The sequence below is a fragment of the Desmodus rotundus genome, chromosome 9 (genome assembly GCF_022682495.2).
Source record: "Desmodus rotundus isolate HL8 chromosome 9, HLdesRot8A.1, whole genome shotgun sequence".
Lineage (NCBI taxonomy): Eukaryota > Metazoa > Chordata > Mammalia > Chiroptera > Phyllostomidae > Desmodus > Desmodus rotundus.
The window spans coordinates 102,132,480-102,157,948 of NC_071395.1; the positions used below are offsets into that span (position 1 = coordinate 102,132,480).

Genomic DNA, 25,469 nt, shown 5'->3' on the forward strand with positions numbered 1-25,469 from the left:
CCCACACCCATTGGCGCTTCCTCCGTCTGCCAAACAAACTTTATTGCACCAAAAAGGAAAAAAAAAAAAACACTTCATTTATGTACAGCCAGATATAAAGACATCTCTTGACTCCTGTGCATATATTTCCTCAAGATTAGGGCTTAAAAGTCAGGCCAGTATGCCAGACACGCTCTGCCTGTGGCAGGGCCAGGGAGAGGATTGTCACTTGAAAGTGGGAACACTTAAATGGATGACAGACAACACTGGACCAGCAGACCAAGGGCATTCTTCCCAGCCCTATCCTAGCTCTGGGAATGGGAAGAGGGAAATTGGAAGAAGGGTGCCTATTTTGAGCCTCCTTGTGAAAAGACCCAACCTTTAGATACCTAAGGTAAACTTCCGTTCCCCAGACCCACTTCCTGTCCAGTTTGCTTCCTGCCCTCCCCAGGAGGACGTTCTCCTTTGCGCCCAACCTCCTTCCCAACACCCCCAGCGAAGTCCCACGATACACAAGACAGAGGCAGCCACAGCAGCTGGCAGAGCAGAAACCAGTTATCCTCTCCCTCACATGCACCTGGTTGCCCACGGGGCCCTGGGCCACACAGGTGGCCCATACCCCATGGGAAGTCTTAACAAGACTCTGGAAAGAGCAGGGAGAACACATCAAATAGGGAAAGGGGGGGGTTCCCTCCTTGCCCAGTATCACAGGGCACCTAAAGCATATTTTTCTCAGCCAACCAGCTAAGGATCACTGCGGATAAATACAGATAAGCAACACAGCCAGGCAAACACCCACCAGAGCTGGTGACAAAGAACAGCTGGGAGGGGCTGGGGGAGAAGGAAGGAGTCTCCAGAGTTCCTGCCCCAATCTCTGCTATTGGCTGCCCTTGCTCCCCACTAGTCCCTGGGCCTTGAAGTGAGGAAGGGGGACTACAGGCTGGGGTAAAATCCACAAGGCCAGCCAAGCAAAATACCATAGGACTAGCATCAGTCTGCTCGCTCACCCCACCGGGAGAAATACCCTCACTGTGGCTAGTATTTATGAAAATCTGGAAGAGACTATCCTATTTAGTGGCTTTAATCCCATACACCCAGCAGCTGCCTGAGTTGGGAAATTTTCAATGATTTTGGGAACAAACAGCATCTCCAGCTACCTATGGTGCCTGTGAGGGCTTTACCAAGAACTTGGTTCAGTCCTATTACATTTATTTTCTGTCTTCAATCTAGAAAAGGGGGAGGGAATGGGCAACAGGAGAGAAAGGTGCTCAGGTGCTAGGTAAAGCTCACTGATCAGCAGCCTAGATTCCACCACTGTTCCTTCTCTTTGGTCTGTCTAGAACAGTGACTATAAATTAGGAAAAACAAAATTATGCTGGCCCATGGGAATTACTGGGGAAGAGAGGCAAGGAGGAAAAGGGCGTTGGGAAGCCCTGCTTCAAGACTGAAGAGACAGACAGACAACCACCCAGACTGCTTAATTGCCACAGACAGCCCCCCACCCAAGCTCCCTTCCGGATACCCCATAAATCATTTGGGCACACTCCCTCTTGGAATTGCAATTTCTATCTCCCACCTATCCCTAAGGAGCTGGCCCTGTGGAGAGGTGTGTTGGTTGTTTTGTTTTTGCCAAAGGCCCTCGCCCTAGGTGCTCCTGCATAGGTACCTTGGCCCCTGATATGGGATGAACGAAGCCCCAGATGCTCGAGAGCCAAGGAGGTCAGATCAGGAAGAGACTCCCCATTCCCACACCCTGGGATCCAAGCTTGCTTGGTTCTTGCTATCTTGCAGAATGATGTCACGTTGGAGGGAGATACACAGTGCCTCTCCATCCCTGGGGTGGGGGAAGGAACTTTGCTGGGACTCTCGAGTGGGGGGAGGGAGAGGGGAGCAGGGTCTAAACCCTCAGGCTCCCATGCAGGTCTGTCTCTGTCCCAGATGAGCTGCTGTCAGAGTCCATTTCGGCATTCTCATTATGGAGCCTCTCCAGAACTTTCTGGCGAATCAGTCCCAGGCGCATCAAGAGGGACTGGTAGTCAAAGTGGCCCCGCTTCTCTCCAAAAGGGTCCTGTGGGGAAAAGGGGACAAGGGAGATGGGAGAGTCAAGTCTGAGCAGCCACCCCAGAGCGCACAGTGTTGGGCCCATGAAATGCGTGCTCCATTTGTGGGTCACAGGAACAGAGGAGGGCACGTCACAGACAGCAGACAAGGTCATCTCTGTTCAGGAATACCATGGAACATTTACTGTCCCAGGCAGGTCTGGCTTGGGCTGACATTCAAACATGCTGCATTCCTCAAAGGCAAGCCAGTGTACAGAAGGAGAACACTAAGGACAAGACAAACGGGGAAGAAAAGTTCAAGCCTGGGATTGTAATGATTAAGTGTGCCCGTGTTACCAATTAACCTCAAAAACCATCCAAAGGGAGTTACCCTTCATTCCCTATATGGTAGGTCCTCAAGGACCACCGCTCTGGATCGATATCTTTGTAGTAACAATGATGATGAGATGCCTAGGAACTTACTCTTGTTCACATCAATTAGACTGGTAAACTTGGTTCTGCTGTATGTCGCTTTGCCGCAGTTCCAAGAATGTGACAACATAAAGTGAGGACATACTGTACTCAAAAAGGATAATGTGTTTTTCTAAGGTCACGGATGGGTCTAGAACTCAGGAGCTCTGACTTCTAGATAAGCACCAGTCCTGTTCCCCAGGGATCCATCACCATATTTCTGTCTAGGTTTCTGGGCATCATGCTAGGGCCACCTAGACTTGGTCCTAGTCCTTGTCACTTTAGATCAGTGATCTCCAAACATTACACAGAAAGGGGTTAACTGTCCTTGAAGTAGAAAAATAACTGTGGCTGCGGTAGAGGATACAATGAAAGGAATTTAAAATGCTACAGAGGCAATGTGGCAGCCAAGCAGCGTGGCCAGGTCTCAGACAACAGGAGACCTCTTTCCTTGGCAGTCACATGGTTTCTTCTTCTCACAATGTGTCTGCTTCTCCCACATAAACTCCTTTCACTCTTCCGTCTGTGATCAGGGACTAGGGGACGCAAGTCACAGTCACTGTGACTGGAGCAAGCATTTTTCACTTATGAGGGTCCCATTACCCAAACGCTGACCTCCACACTTACTGTGTAGCTATCAATTTTCCAAATGTTCCTTCTTTCATCATTGGCTCCATTTCCACCCATTCTTCTCCTCCCCAGATGCTGCTCCTCCCTTTCCTTCCCCTATCACAAGTTATTTTCCCTTAACAGACTGAATACTGGAAATGCTGGTAGGTACCGGCAATGAGGATTCCTGATGGGGAACAAACCATGGCATGCAGCATCTTCAATATTCTGAGCTGGCCTTGACCTTTGAGTTAAAGTGTGGCAGGTGGGTGCAGAGTCCTTGAAGGAAGGATAGGGAAACTAACATTTCTAAGCAGCACCTGAGGAAATGAGACATTTACTCCTACTGCAGGAGGTGCTGGGTGCAAGAGGGCTGGGGGGAAGAGTCTAAGAAGAGATGGAGAAAACCCCGAAAGGTCTTCTTCACTTAACCCACTCACCATATTTCTAAGCCAGACCATCAGTACACGATCCAAACGACATAAGAACCAGCCCTTCAAGACTAAGGGTTCTCACTCTCTTACCAACCAGGTTGTTTATATTGGAGCCTATTTGCAATTTGGTGTAATAAGAACCTCTTCTTTAAAGCAAGCTGTAACTTCCACATTCTTGTTGGAAGCACAGCACATTTCCCCAGTAGGGGCAGAGAATGAGTCATTGGCTATCATCCTGTAATAGCAATTTTTCAACACTTAACACTAACACACAATGCTTGTCTAAGCCTTCCTTCTCTTAGCACCCCTCGGAGCCAGGAATGGGATTCCAACAGATGACTCTCACAATTCTTCAGTATTCCTAGAGAGCTGAATGTTCTTGGTTTGAAAAGACTACTGACCAAGAAGGGAAGGAGTTCCAGGCTAGAAAGGATGATTCAGATTCTACTCATGAGTACCTACTTTATGCCAGGACCTTAGAACCAACTCCATATGGCTTTAGGCAAGTCAGTCTCCTCTCTGGGCCTCAGCTACTCAACTGAACCAGGTTCCTTTCGGCTCGGTTCTAGGAGAGATGTGGATGTCACCCTTGTAGGGGGATTTTACATAGTCTTGCTGGAAGGCCCCTGGAGTCAACAGCAGAGGCTGCATTACCTGCATAGTCTGGCCTTGAAGGTGCAGGCGATCTTTGCAGGCCACCTCATAGAATTCATAATATTCCAGGAAGGACTTCTCCATCACCCCTCTGGAAAACAAGCAGAGAAGCTTAAGCTGGGAACCAGGCGGGAAGGGGTCACCCCTTCACCACCTAAGCTTAACGCCAAATAAAACAGCTGGTGTTTCCAAGCCCATGGGTGGTTTCCCTTATACCTTAGGGATTATAAAATGAGACCTACTGTTAATACCAATCACTCAATCTCAACTGCAACTCATGTCTTGCTCAATCTCATTAGTTTTCCATAGGCCTTCCGTAATTCTGATCCTTCTTCACAATTGTCCCAAGGAAGGAAGTTTTTTTCATTAACTCTTGACTTTGTTCTTCTGGTTTTAACACTTAAGTAGTAAACTCGAACAATAAGAAATGGGTTTAATATGAAGTGCTCTACACCTCCTTTGGCTATGGAACAGTTGTGTCTTTAATATGTCCAGGTCCTTGAAAACTGGGGGCTCCCCAAGGGCATGGACTGTATCTTTCCCTTCAGGCCTGACACTCTCCAAGAACAGAGAAGCTGTCTCAGAACTTTCTCCTGGGAACCCTCAGCCACATTAAAGTACAGACCACATGCTTTTAAACCACTTGCTGCTCCTGTCTCCCTCTGGTGCCCCCAAAGTTCTCAAAGGGATGAACAAGCTAAATCTCCAAAAGGAACGCAAGCACCCACTGGGCTCCCCAGACACATACCGTAAGGGTTCAGGACAGGGACACTTTCCTTCCATCATGTCACAGACCGCCACCCGGATGGTCTCATGCCGAATACATTCATTGTAATTTTTGCTGTCTCCTGGATGTCTCTCCTGTAATGCGACAGACACCATAGTATCCAGGCACAAAATTCAGGCAAAGAGAAAAGCCAATGGGAAGACTCCAGGATTAGTATGGGGCATGCGACCTAAGCAAATGAACTGAGAGGAAGCCTTTCCCGTGGCATGGGAGACCCACTAAAGAGCAACTAGGCCTTTTGTTGAGACCGTTACCTTCCCCAATGCATACCAATACCCATCCTCTGCTAGGTCATTTGACCTTTATTAAATAGCAGCAAACTAGATCCATCAAATTTTCCAAAGCCTGAAATGAAGGTCTCTCAGGTAAGGGTTAAGTGGGAAATAACCAATTATGCATAGATGACGTTAGGAGTCTCGGCCTGGACGGTCAGTGATGGGTGCTTCCTGGTTAGCTCCTTCGCACATCTGTAGAGCTCTACCCCATGAACGCAACTACTGTGAAGCTATCAGAAGTAGAACTTGGAATTTTCAAAAGCAAAACTCCAACTTTTGGTCTCTAAAGCTGATATGAAGGTGTGGGTGTGAACAGAAGGGAGCAGAGCAGGGAGTAACCCTCCTTTAACCTCTCCCTTTGCTCCTCAATGTTCGTTTTTCCACCAACCCTGGTCAACTGGAACCTTGGCTTCCGACAAAGCCTCTAATAAAAACACGAACAGGGAAAATATACACACCTTCAGCCTCCTCACTATGGTTCCCAAAACACACCACAACAAAATCACAGGGGCGCTTTGGGGTATTTTAAATATTTGAAGAAAACCACAGTATTCAACAATTATCAAATACAATGTGAACCACTACTAGCTTAAGGTAGGGAATCCAGTTTTAACTGCAGTATATTCCTTCTGAGGACATGTTATCTTTGTGAGGATGGACTTTCAGTCACTACTGGGATAAACAGCAGGTAGCATATGAAAACAGTGGGGAACAGAAATGAGGGTGGTAGTTCAATCTGGTTCCAAGACTTTAAAAGTTACGTGAGGCCTCACAGACTTACACATTACGCCATTACAGTTATTAAAAAAAGTTATTTGAACCTAACTACTTAACAAGTGCAACAGTTTGGCAATTCTTCCTGCCTGGAGAACTGAAAAAAACTACCAAGACAAGAGAGTGCCATGAACCAAGAACACCTGAAAGTATTAAAAATAAAAGTCGTATCTGCTGAATTTACAGACAAGGAAGATCAAAAATCAGCATCCTGGTTAGCCAACGAGGTCCATTTTCACTTCCACCCACTCCTGAAATATACTATTTGTTTGGGAAGAATGGTTTAGGGAATAATTTTTGTTTATTCTTAAAAGGTATTTCCCTTTGTTCAGAGTTATGGAAGCCGCATCAATGTTAGTGTCATCTCAAACAGTTTCAGGATGAATCACGCTGTTTCAATCACCCAAACTGAACAACCACCTGCGGGAGGAGCGCCAGGCGCTTCTCCTGCGCTCGGGACTAGCCCTGAGAGGCACTTTGGCAAAATGGGAGAACTCTGGACTCCAGGGCAAATTCTGGGTCCGACCCTGATCTAGCGTGTCCTTGTGGAAGTTCATTAACCTCTCTAAGCCACCATTGCCTTAAAAACGAGGATAACGATATTTACCTCACAGAGTTATTATGAAAATTAACTAAGAAATTACATATAAAAACTTGGCAGTGTCTGGCACGTAACACGCCCTCAGAAAACGTGAGTTTCCTCTCCCTTTGCTTCGGCAGCGCAGCCTAACATTCCTGCCCTACCTAATGACTAGCTCCTCTGGCTCTGCAGGTGATGGTACAGTTGACCTTGAACAAAACAGGGTTGAACTGTACGGGTCCCACTTACACGTGTTTTTCCCCCTCCCCTCCGGTAAATACAGTTGGCCCTTCTCATCCGCAGGTTTCACATTTGCAGATTCAACCAACAGTAGACTGAAAACGTCATCTTCACACTCCCGACCACAGATCCAAAATACTGTTTTCAATCACAGCTGGCTGGATTGGTGGGTGCAAAGGCCCACCACAGAGTCCAAAGCTATATGCGAAATTTTGACTGCATGTTAAGGGTCAACTGTTACTTATAACTCCAAAAGACTGTCTGGCTCAGCAGTGGTCACCGACATCACCTCAGGGGACACTGGGAATGGAGACATGCAGAAGAACCCACTGGATACAACAGCCCCCAAAGCAGGCTCAGAACTAATTTCCGAATGACTCCACTGACTTCCACATGGTAGATTACTCTAAGTCAAACGGAAATAACGCGACAGTGTTATTAACTTACAAGGGAAAAAAGTTCATTAATAAGGAGCATACATGCCAGCTTCTTTTTTCTCCTACATGGACAAGTTTAATACACGGGGCTAAACCAGGTTGAAAAAATAGCCCAGAAACCCTTAAGCAGACAGGCCTCTCACATCTTAAAACCCAACATCCCACAGTCCAGAACTGGGCCTGCCTGGACTTACCTGCTCGAAGCCAGGCTCGTTGTGATAGGGGTTCTCTGTCATCAGGGACTGGATGGAGATAAGCACGGAAGAGATGCTCTGGGCTGGGCTCCACGCAGGGCCAGTCCACGTACTGCAAAACACATCAGAGGGGATGGAGAGGGATGAGGCAGAAAGAGAAAGAGGGAGAGATGGGAAAAGGCTGTCTCAGAAAGCCCAGCGCAAGAACCCAGGGGCCTAGCAGCACAACCTTAAGCGACTCAAGGTTTCTCTTTCACTATTAACACTCTGGAATTTCCCAGCCTCTGTCTCACCCTCATTCACCAGTAATCAGTCAACTGCTTAATCCTCTTATCAACTGAGACAGAAGAAAAGAGGGTAAGGCAAGGGAGGTAACTTTGAAGGGATTTTCTTTGGGCTGGGAAAGAAATAGTAGCCAGCCAAAGAAGGTTCTGTTCATCAGAATGAAAGATATAAGGTAAGGAAACAGCTCCAAAGGGAGACAAAACGTTGGCCTCTGTGGATGGCGAAGGGCTTACTTATTTATTTGTGGGTGTGATGGAGTTAGTGAGGGGAGAAGTTGAGCACAGAGGCACAGAGGGGAGTGAAGCCGCCTGGTTAGAGGTCATGTGGTGGGGTTGATCAGGGGACCCAGTTCTCTAAGCCCCCAAAGAGTGTCCATTTCCCTGAAGACTACAGAACTCTGCCAAAGAACAGGAAGGGATTAAGGAGCACTTCCAGATTGTGGAGGGTCTGAAAATACATGAAAAATAACTTGAATAAGAGAGAAACACCCAAATTGCTCCTCTCTCTCATAAATCTGATCGAGCATTCAGAGGAAGAGGGCAGGTTGGACATTAATGACATGTGCTTTTGTTTTCTGGTAATTGATGAGATGGCACCTGAGCTGAATACAACCTGAGCCAGGACGGCTTCTTCCAGTTACCTGGCCAATCCCCTTTCTCCATTGGCACCAAGGAAAGCCCGAGGAAGTGACGTACAACAGTGACTTCATCGGAGCTTGCTCTTCAGTGCCTCTCAACCTGCTCTCTCCTCCGCTTTGCTCCCCGCAAAACTGTAAACTTTTGCTAAGGCTTCACACACCCAAGGATTCAAGTAAACACGGTCAACTTTCAATAAATTTCTTTTGTCTAAGTCAGCCCAATATTTTTTTCTAGGTTGAAAGGGAAAAATGAGGCTGACAAAGTGAATACAGTCACCTAAGAACACATGGGAATTTTCTACTCTGATTCTTCACGGCAAATTTTCAATTTCTGGGTAGCTCTGCCTTTCCCACCCAACATACTTCTGACACTTTTACCCTACCATTTACTTCCCCTATTTGTACTGTTAGCTAGTGTTTACTCAACATAATTTAATGTTGGCCTAATGAAGGAGAAGCTCAGTGGTTGAGTGCCGGCCTGTGAATCAAAGGGTCACCGGTTCGATTCCCGGTCTACGGCACATGCCTGGGTTGCGGGCCAGGTCCCCAGCAGGGGGTGCACGAGAGGCAACCACACATTGATGTTTCTCCTCCTCTCTTTCTCTCCCTTCCCCTCTCTAAAAAATAAATAAGTAAAATCTAAAATAAAAGAACTAAAAACAAAAACAAAACCCACTTTCATGAATAAACTTCATACAGAAGCAACAACTAAATTTCTTTACCACTGTGGGTTACACAGACCACTATCCTACCAGCACAGATAATTATATACCCTAGCAGGATGAAGAACTTCTTTAAGGACAACCTGCTTTACAGGACTTCCTCACTGCCACCCACAGTCACGGTACACATTCCTAGATGAGAGATTAAAAAAAAAAAAAGAAAAAACAACTATGTCTCCAGGTGTGTCAGCTGCCTCGTCCCTACAGACCCAGAAACTGAGGGACAAGAAAGGAAACAGTATCACCAGTTTGGGCAACTTTCCCAACTGCAACCTGCACTTGCTCTCTGCCCCAGGGAAATTCAGACCACACCAACAAGACCAATCCAGAATATACTGAATGTTCACTGCCATTCTGAATGTTTAGCCGCCTAAGGCAATGAAAAGGAACAGACAAGAACTGTATGAAGCAACATCTCGATAGCACCGACACAAAATGTACTTAAAACTTGTGTTTCGTGTGCGATGTGATTTCCAGCCTTAGACATTTTTCATTCAGTTGTTAAAATATCATCATCATCACCACCACCACCGCCTCCAAAGCCACTAATTGAGAGACTCATAGAGAAGACACCCACAGTCTTGAATGGCACAGATCTGCAGCCTTTCTCAACCTGTTTGGAAGAGAATTAAGCCCTCAGGCCTTAAGGGAGTGGTTCTCAACCTGGAGTGTGCACCAGGGTCACCTGGAGGGCTTATAACACACACTGCTGGGCCCCAGTCCCCCGGGTGGGGCCCCTGAGTCTGGCTCCAAGTTTCCAGGTGCTGGCTGCTCCGGGAGAACCACTTCACCAAGGCAGCCCCTGTGTGAGTGAATTAACTTCTCTCTTTTGCATCTGGAATTGTACTAGTCGTGTACCATCCTGGGGAGAATGGAGGAAAGAGTCGCTCCAATTATTTCCTGGGTTCTGTAGTTCAGATGAGAAACCCTGGTTGATAAAGGCCTAGAGTAATTATTTGCTAACAACCAACTTGGCCACTTAGAAATCTCCTCTTACCCTAGGATACTCAAGCAGACCTTCCCATTGCGGTAGAAGTTGGGGTTAAACCTCACTGTGTTATTGCCCGTTGTCATCAGTTTGACCCGAGGTGGGTGGATGGGATAGTCGGGCGGACACCGAAACACGAACAGGAAGAAACCCCCTTCATAAGGAGTGTCAAATGGGCCTGTGATCAATGCATGAATCTGCAAAATAAAACCCCATCTCAAAATTGTGAGGTGATGTCCCATCCCAACCCCTCCTGGCTTCCACTTGCTACCCACGTCAGAAGCAGGACCTTCACCTGGTATCCACATTCCATATCCTCTCCATCCAGAATGAACAGCCTGTCCTCGTATTAATATTTTTAGAATTTTATATCCCGTTACAGTGGTATGGCATCTTACTCAGGGGTTACATCCTAAAGTTAGAGCCCAAGGTGAAAACTCAATCTAGTCAAAATCACCCTTGAGTCCCCTTAAAACTCCTTTAAAGCATGGCTTTTGCTCAGATTCGCTGATCAGTGTTAGGCGTAACAAATGGACAGAACACCAATGTGCAAAATACGCATCTGTAAAGTACTACCCTAGCATTTTAAATGGTAAGAAATACGTATGTTTTCTGAGTACACACTTTTGGATTTGCCGAGGTTTAACATGAGCACGATGCAACGCCACCCTCCATTTATGTGGCAAAATGGGGGAGGCAAGATGAATGAAAAGTGGAAAGGGACTGGAAGCCGCAGCACCGCTGCCAGTGCCGGTGCAGAGCGAGGGCTGTGATGGAGGCCTAGGGTGTCTGCTTCCTCTGCGGGGTCAAACCTACTGCGCAGGATGTGGCTCAGGCATCACCCATGCAGCTGTGTCAAAGGTACAAAGAAAAATGGGGAAAACTCATGGTCCACTAAAGCCATTAGACCATTCCCAGAACTTGCCCCAATGTTGTAGGTTAATTAAAAAATTAAAATAAAGAAAATAAAAAAATAAAAATGTAGCAACACTTAGAACACTACATTCTCTTCCTCCAGCCATGATTACTGAACAAGATTTCCCTAACCTGAACTCGGTTATACTTCTACAAAGGCTCACAGGTCTGTTGAGTCTGCTCGGAATTTGAACAGCAAGAGGAAAAAGGACCTACGATCCAATGCCTCAGCGTCCAGTCCCCACCTCGCCCTGGTGACACCCTACGTTTTCTTTTAGCTCAGTCACTGGAAGAGCGAGCTCAACTGGCATCGACGTGGCATCGATTCTGGGGACCCCGGGACCAGCATCGTAACACTGACACCCGCCTGAGGACGAGGTGTCCGAGGAAAAACATTTCCAACCACATAAAAAGAAAAAAATTAATTGAAAGAGAAACCTATTTATAACAAAATAGATACCAACAATACAAAATCTGAATTTCTACTACTAAGAAAATTAAAACTGCAAGTTTTCATTTAAACACTAGATTTAGGCAATCTGATTTCTTCCCAACATCAGGCTAGGAGCCTAAACAATGCCCTTTAACTGCAAACACTGCTCACTCAGGTTTGCCCCATCCCCCACCTCCTCTGCCCGCCTTTACAGCAGCGCACTTCCGGGTCAAGAGTGGCGGCATGGGGGGAGAGTTGGGTAGTGCGGGACAGGGTGGCCACGTCATCCATCATCCAAACTGGAGCCCTTGTGAAAGTGAACGAGTGCCCTACTAATAGTGACGCTGGACTAACAGGTGTAAACTGGGATCTCCCAAGGCAACCAGGACCTACTGGGACCCTAGTAAGACACCTGTTCAAAGCTTGTTCCACCTCACTGTGTAACCTTGGGCAAGACCCGTACCCTCTTGGGGGCTTGATTCCTCCTCTATGTAATCAGAGATGTGAGCTGGATAATCTCTTTTAGGCTCTTCCAACTTTATGGGCCCAACTCCCCAATAAACCCCGACCCCCAGCAAGTTACATACCTTAGTCATGTCAACAGTATCGGGTACAACGAACATTCCCGGAGGAGGCTCCTTATAAATGGACATGATATCCCTGTATAACACCAAGAGGAGGTGGGGGAGGGAGTGAGGGAGAGGAGAAAAAAAAGGGAATCCCTTGAACAGGACAGCTGTTATCACCTCAATGAGGCCAGGGTTCAGGAAAGTGGTGCTTGGTACCACAGATGTTTGCACTGTCTTGCTGCACTAGCTGAGTACTAGTCAGGCAGGCAGAGAGCAAATTATTATCAAAGGGGCATTGTTTCCTCAGGGGGAGGGTAAGGAGAGGGGGGGAAAATCAGAGATCCCAAAGGCATCAGATGTCACCCCGGAAGAGCCGCATCCCATTTACTCTCACTTCCTCCCACATGGTAATTCATTCACTCCCCACCCCCGAGATTCCCAGGTACTACAGCTAAATGCTAAAGGAAGATTTTTTAGTAATTGGGAAGGCACCATAAACCCCACTAAAAAACTCATTCTATAAACCACTGTGGACCTTTGTTAGCAAGGGAATTATATGAAGCAAGTGAGCTGGCAGGGAGCAATGATCTTCTTGCCCAAGAGACTAACAGGGCAGGAATCTCACAGCTGGGACACGACATGCAGTGGCTGCTACAGAAGTGAGAGTCTTTCTAGGTCCTATCTCATAAGCTAGAATGTGTCAGCCGTGAGCAAGGGTCTAAAGGAGGGCATTCGAGGAGGGAAAGGGCTAGGGACGTTCACAGGGACACAGAAAAGCGCAAACAGCTGGAGCAGAGGAGGTAAGCACAGGCATGTAAGGTATGCAAGGACTGGAAAACTGCCCCGTGTTGTGCACGGGGCCAGGTATACTTTACACACAGCGTGCTCTTTTTTCTCGGAAACCCTGAAACGTAGGTAGAGGTACACGTAAAGGGACTTGCGAAGTGGGACATGCAGATGAGGGCTGTGACGGGAGCACGGTCAGCAGGAAACAGGTTTCAGGATTAATAGCAGCTAAAACGCGTTACCCTTTTCCTGTGGGATAGGTACTATGCTAAGAATTTTTACAAAACATTGTCTACTATATGATATGATCTAAGATCAGTCTCCCAAGAGGCAAGCACAAAAAGGACTTAAGACCTTGTTCCTATACTTGAATTGGGTATTATTTACTTTAGGAAAGTAAACCTGATGGTCCAGAGGAAAAAATATAGGAAAGAAATATCTTGAGTGGAATATTACAAGCCAGAGTAAGACAGGGGGTAGGAAGCCTGAGTTCCAGGAACAGGTGTGAGAGTGGACAGCTTTGGGGTTATGGAAAAGTGGTTCAAAGAAAAACTGTGGGTATGAGGGAAGTGATCTAGACTTGGGAAGGGACTATAGGGAGAGGGTTTGAGGAAACGGGGAATAAAAGGAAAGACTGGTTTCGAGTCTGAGGCCGGGAAAGCAAGCTGGGTCTGCGTTACAAACGAGGGCCAGGAAGAGACGACAGAGAGGGACCCTGATGGATTGGGACTCCAAGCAGCACCTAGAAAGGCTGAGGTGGGAAGGGGGGAGAGGGGCGGAGCGGTGGGCGGGAGGGGGTGTTACTGAAGCAAGAAAGGGTCGGGTTTCGGGCGGGAGGCCTGGGGGAGGGTGTCCAGCGTGGAGACGGAGGGCCCCAGGGAGGCTGCCGAGGGGCGGGGTCAGACCTGGGCCACTCGAGGAGGGGTTTGGTGCGTGTGGGGCTAAGGGCGGGGGATGTAGGGTACGGTCCCGACTCTCCGGGCTGGCCAGAAGTGGGCCTTGCAGCTGGGTGGCCGCGAGGGAAGCGCGGAGGCAGCAGGGGAGAGTGAGGGCTGTAGTGGTAAGGGCTGGGGGGCACGGAAGGTCGAGCCCCGGAGCTTGGGGCTGGGGGAGGAAAAATCCCGGCTCACCGCTTGATCCGGAGTAGACACTGCGGCGCGGTTCGCTCGCCGTCCCAATCGGAGCTGAGTGTGGGGTCCCAGTGGCTAAGCAGCGCGGCCCCGTGGGCAGCGGCCGAGGGCGGGAGCCCGGGCAGTGGAGCCAGGCCGCTCCCTGGTCCCCCAGCCCCGCCCGCTGCCGCCGCCGCCGCCCACACATCCGGCAGGAAAGGAGGCCCGAACCCTCCGCCGCTGCCGCTAACGCCAACAACACCAGCGACTCCGCTCGCTCCGGGGCCTGCCGCCCCGGCGCCCGCCGTCGCCGCCTCTTCAGTCGGACTCTCCGCCATCACTGCTTCGCTTCCGGGACTGCTAGGCAGCACGTCCGCCGACCAGAGCGGCCGCTGCTCGCACTGTCTCCCTCACCACCGAGAGCCGGGCCAGAGTGTCCCCACCCTCCGCGGCCACGGCCGGGCGGCGCTGGCTCCGCCCACCCCCGCCCCGACCAGCGAGAGGCGGTCTGCAAGAGCGTCCACCCACGGTCCTCCAGGGCAGGCGGGCGGGGGAGAACTCGCCGGAGGATCACGGCTTCTGGTTCTTGCGTTAGTTGGCACCGCGGTTTGCGGGACGAGGATTTGAGGCGTGTCCCGGGGCGCCTCGGTGCAGGTGACAGCCCAAATCCAATGGATATTTTGTTTTCAAACGTTGAAAGGGGAGGACGGGAGGGCGATATTTCCTCTTAAAGAGAGCGACCCTCAGATGTGCCCATGGGATAGGATTGGGGATCCAGCCTCCTTGTAGGGAGGCGCTGAGTAAACTGGGGTAACTCGCAAAGCCCCTTGCTGCTCGAAAGGTTCTGTGACTTATCCTTACTCCCTGCACAGTCTCCCACAGAGGACAGGCTGCCATTGCTCTAACCCGCAACAGGACCAAGAGGAAGGAAAGGAGTCAAAACCTGCGAGTGAAAAACTATCTCGTTTTAGTATTTATTCAATATATATTTATGAAGAGCCTACTAAATTCTAGGCGTTGCCATAGGGATAATGAAACAGACCTAGAGAGCGTGGTGAAGGGGAAAAAATCAGGCCTCGACTCCAAGCTCAATATTTTTACTTCCTACGAGTCCTTGAATATACAGGAATCGAGCAAAGGGGCTGTGAGTTTAAATCCTGGAAGGATTCCTCAGGACTTCCGTCATAAGAAAGGTGAAAAATAATACTATGGACTAAGAAAAACAAAAGCCTTCTAAAAAAAAAAAGCTTTTCCTTTTCTCCCTAGTAAGAATACAAGCTCGTACTCTTAACCAGAAAGACTTGGGGCCAGATGTGTTTCAGAATTTAGAGTAACCCGGGGCAGTATCAAGTAACTAAACGTTGATACTACTTCCATCCCAAAGGGTATGAATATTCATAATATTTGGGTACCCTCATGAATATTCATACAAAGTCCGCCGAATAGCCTCCCTTTGAATTATATCTTGCCACCAATTTTTCGAGTCCAGTTTCACAGCTTTTGTGAGTTTTCCAGTAAGGAAAATTGTACACTTGAATGAAAACGGCCAACATTTACTGATAGCTAAAAATTTGTGGTTTTTTAGCGAACATTTATTGAGTGCTTGATATGCACCAAGCTCCTTGTATACTTTGTCTTATTTATTCCTTTCAAGGACCTATGAAGTAAGTACTATTTTTAGTCTGTTCGGACAGATGGAAAACAGTCTTACAGAGGTTCAGCCACTTACACCGTCACACTGAGAACAAGCTGCAGAATCAGGGCTGTGTGCCAAATCTGACTCCAGACGAAGTTCTAACCACTCTGTGATACTGTCACAGCTATGAACTTTCCCACACTTGCTGCGTTTTACCTTGTACCAAATGTCCTTTGGTAACTTGCTCACACTCCCTAGCCACCTACACACACACACACACACACACACACACACACACACAGCATACTGGCGCTCCAGACCACATATTTGTGAATCCAGCAAAGGGCACAGCTTACGTACTTATCACGAAACAAAACCAATCAATACAGATATCATGTTTTGTTGATATAGTGTTTTACCATTCTATAAAACGATGCCAGAATATCTCTGAAAGTGTACACAAGAAATTTAGCAGTGGTTGCCTCTGGATAATTTTCTTGCTGACAAAGTGGGCCAAAGGGGTGTGTGTGGGCGTGGTGCCTTTTAAATGTACTGTACATCTATTGCCTGTTCAAACTATATATTTTATTGATTTAAAAAGGATTCCAGAATTTTGCTTAGGTATTTATTTAGTAAGATGGTCGGAAGTCAATTCACTGGGTAACACCACACAAGGAAAACCACCAGTCCATAAATTCCTCCATGGCAATAGACTGCAGAGACCCAAAGATGGCCCACGGGGTAAGAGGACTCCTTAGTTTGTCCCCTCCTTTTTGCTGGGCCATTGTTTTCAAGTACAAGTTCCCTTAGTGGTGCAGCAATGAACAGAGAACACTTACCTTATGTCCAGAAGAAGGTTCAAGCTTTTGATTTGTATCATTCAGCAAATATCCAATTTTAGCCAGTTTCTGCACCTGCAGAATGGGATATTTCCTACTTCTCAGGGTACTTTTGAGGATTAAGTGTGACATTTCTGGAAGTGTTTTCTAAAGGCAAGTACTGTCCGGATAATTGGTACCTCACTTGCTCATGTACCTTCTTTCCTCCAGGCCTTTGCTCCTGTTTTCTCTACCTGGAATATTCTTTCCCCCTACCAGGGGAAAACCTAGTTATTTAAACTTGCCAGGCCTCTTTTCCTCATCAGTAATATTAGTAAGATAATAGCAACTATAAAAAAGTGATAGTATGGCAATGAACGGGCACAGTACCTGGCCAAAGTAAATGTTCGGTAATTAACTCATTATTCTTACTCATCTTCAAGGGTGGCTGGAATATTACTTTCTCAGCCAAGCCTAACACCTCCAGGCATATTATTAATATTACTAGTCATTTTTAATTACCCCATACTATGGAGTAATTCATACTTTTATTATAGGACACACTACTTTTTTAGTGGTTTGGTTACTCATCTGTCCAGCTACTACAAAGCATGTCCTCTAGGGCCGAACGCGTGGAACACCTGTCTGGTATCTCTAGGACCAGACATTCGGTGAGTACGGCAGAAACGGTGAACAGACTGGAAATGAGGGCATGGTAGCTAGTTGCCCTTCCCCTGGCCATGGATCTTCACCTCTTCCTCTTCAGATATGTCTATTTTCTTTCCAAAGAGCTGAGCTGAGCTTGGCATAAAGAATTTGGGCCCCAAGAGCTGCAGAAGAAGGCAGCTGCTTAAAGGGAACTCCAGGAGGCCTCTAAGCTGGGGAACAGAGGAAGGACCAGGGAGAGGCTGGAAGAACTTTTAAACTGGTATTGCTTTACCCAGTGCTCACTGACTTTTGTCAAGGAAACACCTGGCTGCTTTTCACTGGCAGCTTGGCCAGAAGGCAAGAGTGTGCCTTCCAGAGCCATCTCATGCCCTCTGGTGACGAATGTCACAACTGAGGGCTTCCTTACTGGAACCTGGGCCCACGCCTCTCGCCTCCCCAGCACTGGGCCACCCTGCATTAAGCTCTTTATGCAACAAAGTTTGGTAGTGCCTTGCTCACGGCAACTAGGCAAGTGCCCTCCCCCAAGGACAGAGGTCAGCGAGTGTTCCGGAGGCGCGGTCGCTGCTGTTTGAACCCTCTCTAAAGCGATAGACCATTCTTCTCTTCCCCCCAAACCCTGTGTCCCACTGTCCTCTGGAGCAGTCTTCCCTCCAGCGAGCATCCAGCCTCCTGTCTTGGGCTCAATGCCAGGGGTAAATGAAGAATTCCCATCTAGGTCATAAATTCTAGACTGAAAGGAAAAATTAGCACTTGGATGGGGTGTTTTGAGGCTTCTGATTATAAATAATAACTATATTGAAAAATTGAATACCTGTTATCGCATTACATTATCTCAAATACATCTTAGTGTATATCTCATTAATACTGTACACATATATATTACATGCATCATTTGCATTGATTTACCTCTATTATCTCATTTTGTTGTCACAACCACCACAAATTGTTCTCACTTCTACTTTATAGATAAGAAAACCAAGGCACAAGGGAGATAATTAACTTCCCAGTTAGGATGTGGCAGAGCTGGGGTCTGCATGCTCCCACACCCAACTCTAAGGCAGTGATTCCTGTTTGGTCATTACCTCTCAGAGAGTATACTGAAAACAATGGATCTTCTCCCCCCAAAATGCATTATCGGTATCCTGTCACAAATAATTTGCACTTGCACGAAGCGAAATGATTCCACCTGTGGACCATAAACCCTAGATAAAAACCTCAGTCGTAATGGACTGACTGGCCTGGTTGAGGGAAAGGGTGTTTTCTCCACTGACCCTGTAGGGCTCCATGGGCTACCAACCACATTCCCAACCTTGCTGATCTGGAGTTCCAAGCAATTCCAAGGCTGTTTGGAGCCCATTTGAAGGGAAATTTCTTACTAGCCTCTTGGTAAAAACTAGGTTCCTGGAGCTTCCCAGGACAGAAAAGGCAACCACCCTCCCTGGGGGCTGCTCCTTAATTACTGCCAGAGGGTAGTGACCTGGTAAGGATGCCAGCCTGACATCCCAGAGGTTACTGCACGCCGTTTGCACAACAGCGTTAAGTTAATCCACTGCTCCCTTGGTGATACCTCAGCTGCCAGTTCAACCTCGGTCCCCAACCTTTTCTTTGGCCCTGAGATTCCTGAGCTCTGCCTCAGGTTCTGTGCCTGGCTTGCCACAACCTTGAGTTACTTAAGGGGAAGAGGCTAGAACAGGCACCAGATGATGGTAAACCAGTAGTTCTCAACTGGGAGTGGTTTTGCCCCACAGCCAGGAGACATTTGTATCTATTTGGCAATTGGTCATCACTACTCAGGAAGGGGAGGTTGTTACCGGCATCTAGTGGCTATGTGGCCACGGATGCTGCTAGACATCAAGTGATGCACAGGACAGCCCCACAACAATGAATGAGCTGGCCCCAAATGTGCCATGGTTGAGAAATCTTGTGCTAGAAGACCATGGCCATGATTGCTGAATGAATGTTAGATGGACTTGGATTAGAATTATTGGTTTGCTGTACGATATTGAGCTTGTCACTAAATTTGTACAAACCTTAGATGAGTCAGCAGTGACAAGAACACAGGTTCCGGAGTTTCAATCCCAGCTTTACTACCAGCTGTGTGACCTTCACAGGATGCCTCGGCTCTCTGAGCCTCCGTTTCCTTAGCCATTAAATGACTTCAGAGGGAAGCTGGAAGTCATTCGTGGAAAGTGTTCAGCAATGCGCCTGACACACAAGTGCTCAATGCCAGCTGACAGCATCACAACCAGCACTAGTCTCTTCTTTCCCTCTTCTACAGCGCATAGCTCTGGACTCACATACCCCACAACATATGGCGCTGTTCACTATCACTTCCACTCTGCTGATGCTCCAGCTCCTTCAGAGCGAGATTCCTTTGCTTCCCCCAAGACTCGTAGGAGGATGCTTAGTACCCAAATACCTGCATGACTATCTTTTCATTGCATGTCAGTTAGCCCTGTCTGGGGTGGCTCAGTTGGTTGGGCATCATCCTGCAAAGTGAAAGGTTGCTGGTTTGATGCCCTGTCAGGGCACATGCCTGGGCTACAGGCCATCCCTGGTCTTGCACTTGTGAGAGGCAACGGATTGATGTTTCTCCCTCTTTCTCGTTCCCTTCCCTCTGATAATAAATAAATAGATCTTTTTGAAAAATTACAAAAGTAAATCGCACTCTGGCTGCTGTGGCTCAGTGGATTGAGTGCCAGGCCGCAAACCAGAGTTGGCAGTTCAATTCCCCGTCAGGGCACATGCTTGGGTTGTGGGCCAGGTCCCCAGTAGAGGGGGCACATGCTTGAGGCAACCACACACTGATGTTTCTCTCCCTTTCTTCCTCCCTTCCCCTCTGTCTGAAAATAAATAATCTAAAAAAAAAAAAAGTTTCATATAAATTAAATCCATTCTTATTGACTCACATTTTTGTTGTTCTTAACACTGATTAGGAATATTCTGGGTTTGGGTTTCACTCTTTCACCGAAATTTTTGCAATAGGTTGAGGTATAAGGTTTTCACAAGATGGGTTCCACGTAGAAGGTATTACTCCTTTTGAAGCCATCTAATTTGAGACAGACCGTGTCTAACAGCAACCCGAATCCATTGTGCTCATGTGGTGCTCCTGCTAGGGCTTAGAGAAGCAGCAGCTGCGATGATCAGCTCAGCTTTCTTACCTGGGTGATCAGTCCCACTTCGGCCCAGCGGGAGAGCCTGCTGAGCGCAGGCTTTCTGGAGACCACAAGATGCTTGGCAAAGCTCTCTCAGCAATTTGTTAGTTCGTTCCTCCCTCCCTTCCGCCCCAACATCCTTTTTATTCCTAGCAAAACTAAGATTGCAAATTCTCCACGAACCGAGACTGTGTGCCTCATCTGCTTTATACAAGAACACCTAGGGCCCTGGCCAGTGTGGCTCAGTTGGTTGGAGCATTGTCCTAAACACTAAAAGGTTGGGGGTTTGATTCCTGGCCGGGGCATGTACAGGAGGCAAGCAGTCAATGTTTCTCTCTCTCTAAAATCAATAAACATATTTTACAAAATAAAAAAAGAGCACCTAGGCACTCAAAAAGGCAAATTGACAATGAAAAAGACAAGTGAGGCTAAATGCAGGTGGGTAGAGGCCTCTTTCTACCTCTAAATACTATACAACTTTTTGGGGACTAAGTTTCCCTATCTGCGCCACCTCCATTGTGCGGCCAAGACTAAAACAGATGGGGCAGCACACTTAAAGGTTTAGGCTGGCCTGGTGGGGAGTCCCCAATTCTGCCACTTGCCAGCTCTGTGATGGCTGCCAGGTTATTTTGCTTCCCTCAGCCTCATTCCCCCTTTTGCAAAACAGTTCTAATCACTGTACTTCTAATTCATAAGGTTGTTGAGATAAAAACATAAAGCCCTTGGCACTGAGCCCCTCGAAAATGTCACACATTACTATACGCAACTGGGAGGGAAAAGGCACAATTATCAGACAAGATCATGCTCCCCCTGGGAGAGAAAGAGAACCGTCCAGGCTCTTACAAGCATGGCAGTGATCTTCCTCAGTCTCGAGGAGTTCCTAATCACCAATAACCCAACCCCACTTCCCTTATCCAACCTTTCCACCAAGACCCTCTCCAAGGTCAAAGGACAGAGGCGCAGGCATATGGGTTTAGAGAAATGTTGTGTTTAATGGTAAAGCTTAGCATGTCCCAGCACCGGGCATGGCCTGGAGTCGGAGCAGCAGGGATGGGTAGGTGACTCCCATGGAGGCTCACATGGCGAAGAGGATGAGGAAGGCGACCATCAAACAGAAGAGCCCCATGGCCTCAGACAGGGCAAAGCCCAGAATGGCATAGGAGAAGAGCTGCTGCTTGAGAGACGGGTTCCTGCCAGGGACAGAGATCGATGGAAAGGAAGGGGTGAGGACATAGGCTGGGGATGCAGGACTCACGTAGGCTAGGTGAATGGGGAGTTCTAACACTGGAAGGGCCTAGTCTGCATATGTCCTGGGGATTTGGCCAGACAAGCAGAGTACCAACATGGTAAGTTTAAGTGAGCCAGGTTGGAAGATGTTTAAATTCTCATTCAGAGAATTCTGTTCTCCTCCAGAGAAAACAGGAGATATGTGCAATAAACCGGAAGCCACGGGGATCTTCTCTTGCCAAGGCTTCCCCCAAACAGGGTGGAATTTACAGTGAGAGAGACTCTAGACCACCCACAAACTCACCTGGCATAGCCAATGATCAAACTGCCGAACACTGTTCCAATTCCGGCCCCTGAACCAGCCACACCCACTGTGGCGGCCCCAGCACCAATAAACTTGGCTGCTGTGTCAATGTCCCGGGAGACAACACTAGTCTGGAACTCCCGTCTGGCCACCAGGAGTGGGGAGCTGCTGTAGGAAGGCTAGAAGGACAGAGAGAGGGAAGTAAGGAAAGAGAGGAAGAGATAAAGGAGAGAGTGAGGCACAGAGACAGGTGTCTGACTCCACCCCTTTACCCCACCCACCTGAGCTCTGAAACTGTTGGCAAACTGCCTGGCAAGTACTGACTGTTCAGACTGCAGAGCACGCTGGTCATTACTCTTACAGTAACCTCACTTTTGCACGTTTCTCCCCTACAATGCTCACCTTGGGGGTACTTAGAACTATTAAAGCACCACAGATTGTCTAACTCTCCTTCCTCTTTGACCTAAAGGCAACACAACTAACTTGAAGGATCTCTGTCTGGAGAAGCTCATAAGTGAGCCCATACTACTTTACCTGTTCAGATGGGATCTCTGGCCTACTCAGGAAGGAGGCAGACAGAGGCCTCATTAGACCCCTGGTACAACAGCGGATCTGTAAAATCAGAAAGACACGTCCCCCAAATCACACAGAGAAAAAAACCCCCAACAAACCTAAATGCTGAGCTTCCATCTAGAAGGACTGCGAATGTTAGGAACAGAAAAAGTCCAATGTACTTCAAGATCAATGAATGTATTCCTGTTTCTACCAACTGTGCCTGCACGGAACACAGCTGCCCTGAGACGCTGGTGGTGTCAGCAGTGGCAACCTTCCCATTTAAAAGTGGGTACCAAAGTTCACTTCTACGGGCACAGCCCTGATCAGTATCCCAGAATGCAGCAAAAGCTCACACTAATATCAAACCAGGTTCAGGAAGGTTTTGTACCCAGACTACCAAAAGAATCAGAAGGAGAAAATCTTATTTTGCTAAAATGGTACTCCTTATCATATATCCCGAAAGGAGTGGACCTGTAAGCCTGGAGAGGCTCCTGAAACAGCCATCTAAGCAGAGCCCTTTGTAACATGGCGTTCTTGATATAGTTGCATGGGTTCCGCTCTCATTCCCAAATCTGCACAGCCGGGGCATCAGCACTTTTCAAGGCTCTCCAGTTGATTCTAATGTGCAGCCAAGGGAGAGAATCACTGTTATCAGTGCGCTGTCTTACTACGCCAGACAGGGCGTAAAAGTCAGATCCGGACTCTCTAACCACATTCCTAAGCCAAGATAGTTTGGTTTACACATCCAAATAAGCAGGGGTTAACTGCATCACATCCTACAATCTCCCCAAAGGGCCAATATCATCAGGATGCCAAGATCCTCTCAGTTCATTCATTAAACAATGATGGCTCCGACTCCTGGCACTACAGGGCACCCTGGAGCCGCAGCTTACCAGAGCCGGAGACATGAGTAGAGCCCCGGTGGTCTGCATTTTTTCAGTCTGCAGAGGAAAACAAAAAATTCTATTGACAGTCTGCTTATTTCCTTATAGTGGCGACCTTCGTTCGTCCCCTTCACCCTCGGCCGTCCTCCCTGGACCACGCTCTTCCTAGCACCGTGCCCAGCATTAGAGGTCAGAGGGACAACGCGAACTCCCGGGTCCACCACTTTCAGTGAGACGGATCTGCAAAGGAAGGTCATGGAGATCGGAAGTAGAGGAAGGAAGCCTGAGCCCCAGGAGGGAAATGTAGCGAAAGAGGATGGTCTCCCGGGAAGACTGGAGGCCAACACTGGGCAGATGCTGTGCAGGGTCCTGTTCGTTCATTTTACACAGCCTCAGTCATACAGTAGGTCGTTCATTACCGTTGGTAATTAACTAATAGTTAAGGCTATAGATGCCCGTCATCTCTCCCGGCCTTAGGGGTAAATGCCCTTCCACACAGCCCAACCCACACCCCTGCGAACCGCGGGTTTCCGGCCCCAAGTCACCTGCACTCCCACTGCCCTGCTGCCCTTGCTCAGACCACAGCGCTCGCCCCGCTCAAGGTGACTGACTCACGTCCCAGCTTTAGCTCTAGGTTTCAGAGCTCAGCTCCCCCACCCACGTGTCCCGGGGTCCCCCCACTCTCATTGGCCGCAATCCCCCTGCGTCTCCCATTGGTTGACGTCCTCAATTCTTCCTTTCTTATTGGTTCTCCACAGCTCCTTCCTCTCTCTCCCAAGGAGCTTCGTGGCATTTCCGCCTCCCTGCGGGTAAAGGCGGGGTTTTCCTCCAAGATATGGCTTCTGATTGGTTGATCGCTGAAATGCTAGACCATAGAGTCGGCGGGACTCAGAAGTTCCGTAACCTCCCGCACAAAATGGCAGCTAAGGTGGAAGCTGTAGAAAAAGGCGCCTTACGCAGACAGACACATGACCTTGGACCGGAGACTTCATTCGGGCGCTCAGGCCTTTAGCGAGTTGCATATTGGGATTTGTAGTCAGGTCGAAGGTCCCAAGGACAGCTAAGATCCCGCGAGACGTTCTTCCAGGGGCTGGGGAAGCCAACGCCTTTGCTGCAATTCCCGAGATGGCGATTTGTGGAAACCTTGCTTCCGCTGTGGGGAATAAAGGCAGCCAGCTGGCCTTGAAAGTTCACTGGTGGGCAAGGGCGCCATTGTGGACCTCTGCTGGTGTTTAGCAGTCATGCACTAGCAACTAGGTGTTTGGTTTTTTTAAAAAAGACTTTGTTTATCTTTAGAGATAAGGGGAGGGAGAAAGAGAGAAATATCAATGTGTCGTTGCCTCTGGCGCGCCCCCCACTGGGGACCTGGCCCTCAACCCAGGCATTTGCCCTGACTAGGAATTGAACTGGCAACCCTTTGGTTTACAGGCTGGTACTCAATCCACTGAGTCACACCAACCAGGGCTAATTTTTTATTTTTATTTTTATTTTTTTGTAAAAGCGACATTGCAAGGATGAAACAGTACTGCCCTGCCCTGATAGAAAAATGAGCAAAGAATAAGAATAAACAATTCACTAAATTATCATAAATTGAAGGATAGAGCATTCAACTTCACTAACCAAAGAAATACAAGTTTAAGCTAACATTTTGCAATTATCAAGAGTAGATTTCCTTTTATTAGCGTGAGCCAGGCACTCCTATGCTGCTGGTGAGAGTGTGAGATAGAAAACCTTTCTTGAAAGCAATCTGGCACTACTCATTGAAAGACTTTGAATGGTCCATTCTCTTTGATCCAGAAATTCTTAGGGAATTGAGAGCTTTTAAACTCTATTTATTTATTTATTTTTTCATTGCTTCTAGTGAGGGAGAAAGAAACATCCATTGGTCACCTTCTTGTATGCGCCCCAAGTTGGGGGTAGGGTATCGAACAGCAACCTGGGTATGTGCCCTGACCTGGAATGGAACTTGTGACCTTTTGGTCTATAGGATGAAGCTCCAACCAACTGATCAAAAGAAAAAATAAACAAATGGGATTACATCACCTAAAAAGTTCTTACACAGCAAGGGCAACCATCAAAAAAACTAAGAGACAACCTACTAAATGGGAGAACACGTTCACCAATGATATGTCTAATAAGGGGTTAATATTTACAATTTATAAAGAACTTGTACTACTCAACACTAAAAAAACCAAACAATCCAATTAAAAAATGGGCAGAGGATCGGAACTTTTTCAAAGAGGACGTATAGATGGCCAATAGACATATGAAAAGATGCTCAACGCCACTAATCATTGGAGAAAT

At 47.8% G+C, this 25,469-nt stretch overlaps 2 protein-coding genes across 4 annotated transcripts; both read right to left on the bottom strand.

The window, feature by feature from the left end:
* Positions 1–25: 25 nt before the first annotated feature.
* Positions 26–14,374, bottom strand: UBE2Z (ubiquitin conjugating enzyme E2 Z). The gene is made up of 7 exons (XM_024572997.3): positions 13,939–14,374; positions 12,041–12,113; positions 10,115–10,302; positions 7,474–7,585; positions 4,935–5,047; positions 4,187–4,277; positions 26–2,047 (listed from the first exon to the last, which is right to left on the bottom strand). The coding sequence occupies exons 1-7, from the start codon at positions 14,253–14,255 to the stop codon at positions 1,877–1,879; spliced, it is 1,065 nt and encodes a 354-aa protein (XP_024428765.2). The 5' UTR covers positions 14,256–14,374; the 3' UTR covers positions 26–1,876.
* Positions 14,375–21,167: 6,793 nt separating this feature from the next.
* Positions 21,168–23,855, bottom strand: ATP5MC1 (ATP synthase membrane subunit c locus 1). Of its 3 annotated transcripts, XM_045182575.3 has the most exons (6): positions 23,711–23,841; positions 23,315–23,405; positions 23,175–23,222; positions 22,261–22,338; positions 21,727–21,905; positions 21,168–21,385 (listed from the first exon to the last, which is right to left on the bottom strand). In XM_045182575.3, the coding sequence occupies exons 3-6, from the start codon at positions 23,211–23,213 to the stop codon at positions 21,271–21,273; spliced, it is 411 nt and encodes a 136-aa protein (XP_045038510.2). In that variant the 5' UTR covers positions 23,214–23,222; positions 23,315–23,405; positions 23,711–23,841; the 3' UTR covers positions 21,168–21,270. The 3 variants fall into 3 exon arrangements, with proteins under 3 accessions (XP_045038510.2, XP_024428858.2, XP_024428859.2); XM_024573090.3 differs by lacking the exon at positions 23,315–23,405 and having other exon boundaries at positions 23,711–23,855; XM_024573091.4 differs by having other exon boundaries at positions 23,175–23,405; positions 23,711–23,840.
* Between the last annotated feature and the right edge of the window lie 1,614 nt (positions 23,856–25,469).

What these genes read in the sequence shown, in the direction of transcription:
- ATP5MC1 (XM_024573090.3), bottom strand. Translation starts at nt 23,213, where the DNA reads ATGCAGACCACCGGGGCTCTACTCATGTCTCCGGCTCTG. An exon ending in CAGAGATCCCATCTGAACAG is followed by an intron (nt 21,906 to 22,260) that starts GTAAAGTAGTAT and finishes CTGTCCTTCTAG; the next exon opens with CCTTCCTACAGCAGCTCCCC. An exon ending in TTGATCATTGGCTATGCCAG is followed by an intron (nt 21,386 to 21,726) that starts GTGAGTTTGTGG and finishes TGTCCCTGGCAG; the next exon opens with GAACCCGTCTCTCAAGCAGC.
- UBE2Z (XM_024572997.3), bottom strand. Translation starts at nt 14,255, where the DNA reads ATGGCGGAGAGTCCGACTGAAGAGGCGGCGACGGCGGGCGCCGGGGCG. An exon ending in ACGAGCCTGGCTTCGAGCAG is followed by an intron (nt 5,048 to 7,473) that starts GTAAGTCCAGGC and finishes GTCGCATTACAG; the next exon opens with GAGAGACATCCAGGAGACAG. An exon ending in CCCTGTCCTGAACCCTTACG is followed by an intron (nt 4,278 to 4,934) that starts GTATGTGTCTGG and finishes CTTGTTTTCCAG; the next exon opens with AGGGGTGATGGAGAAGTCCT.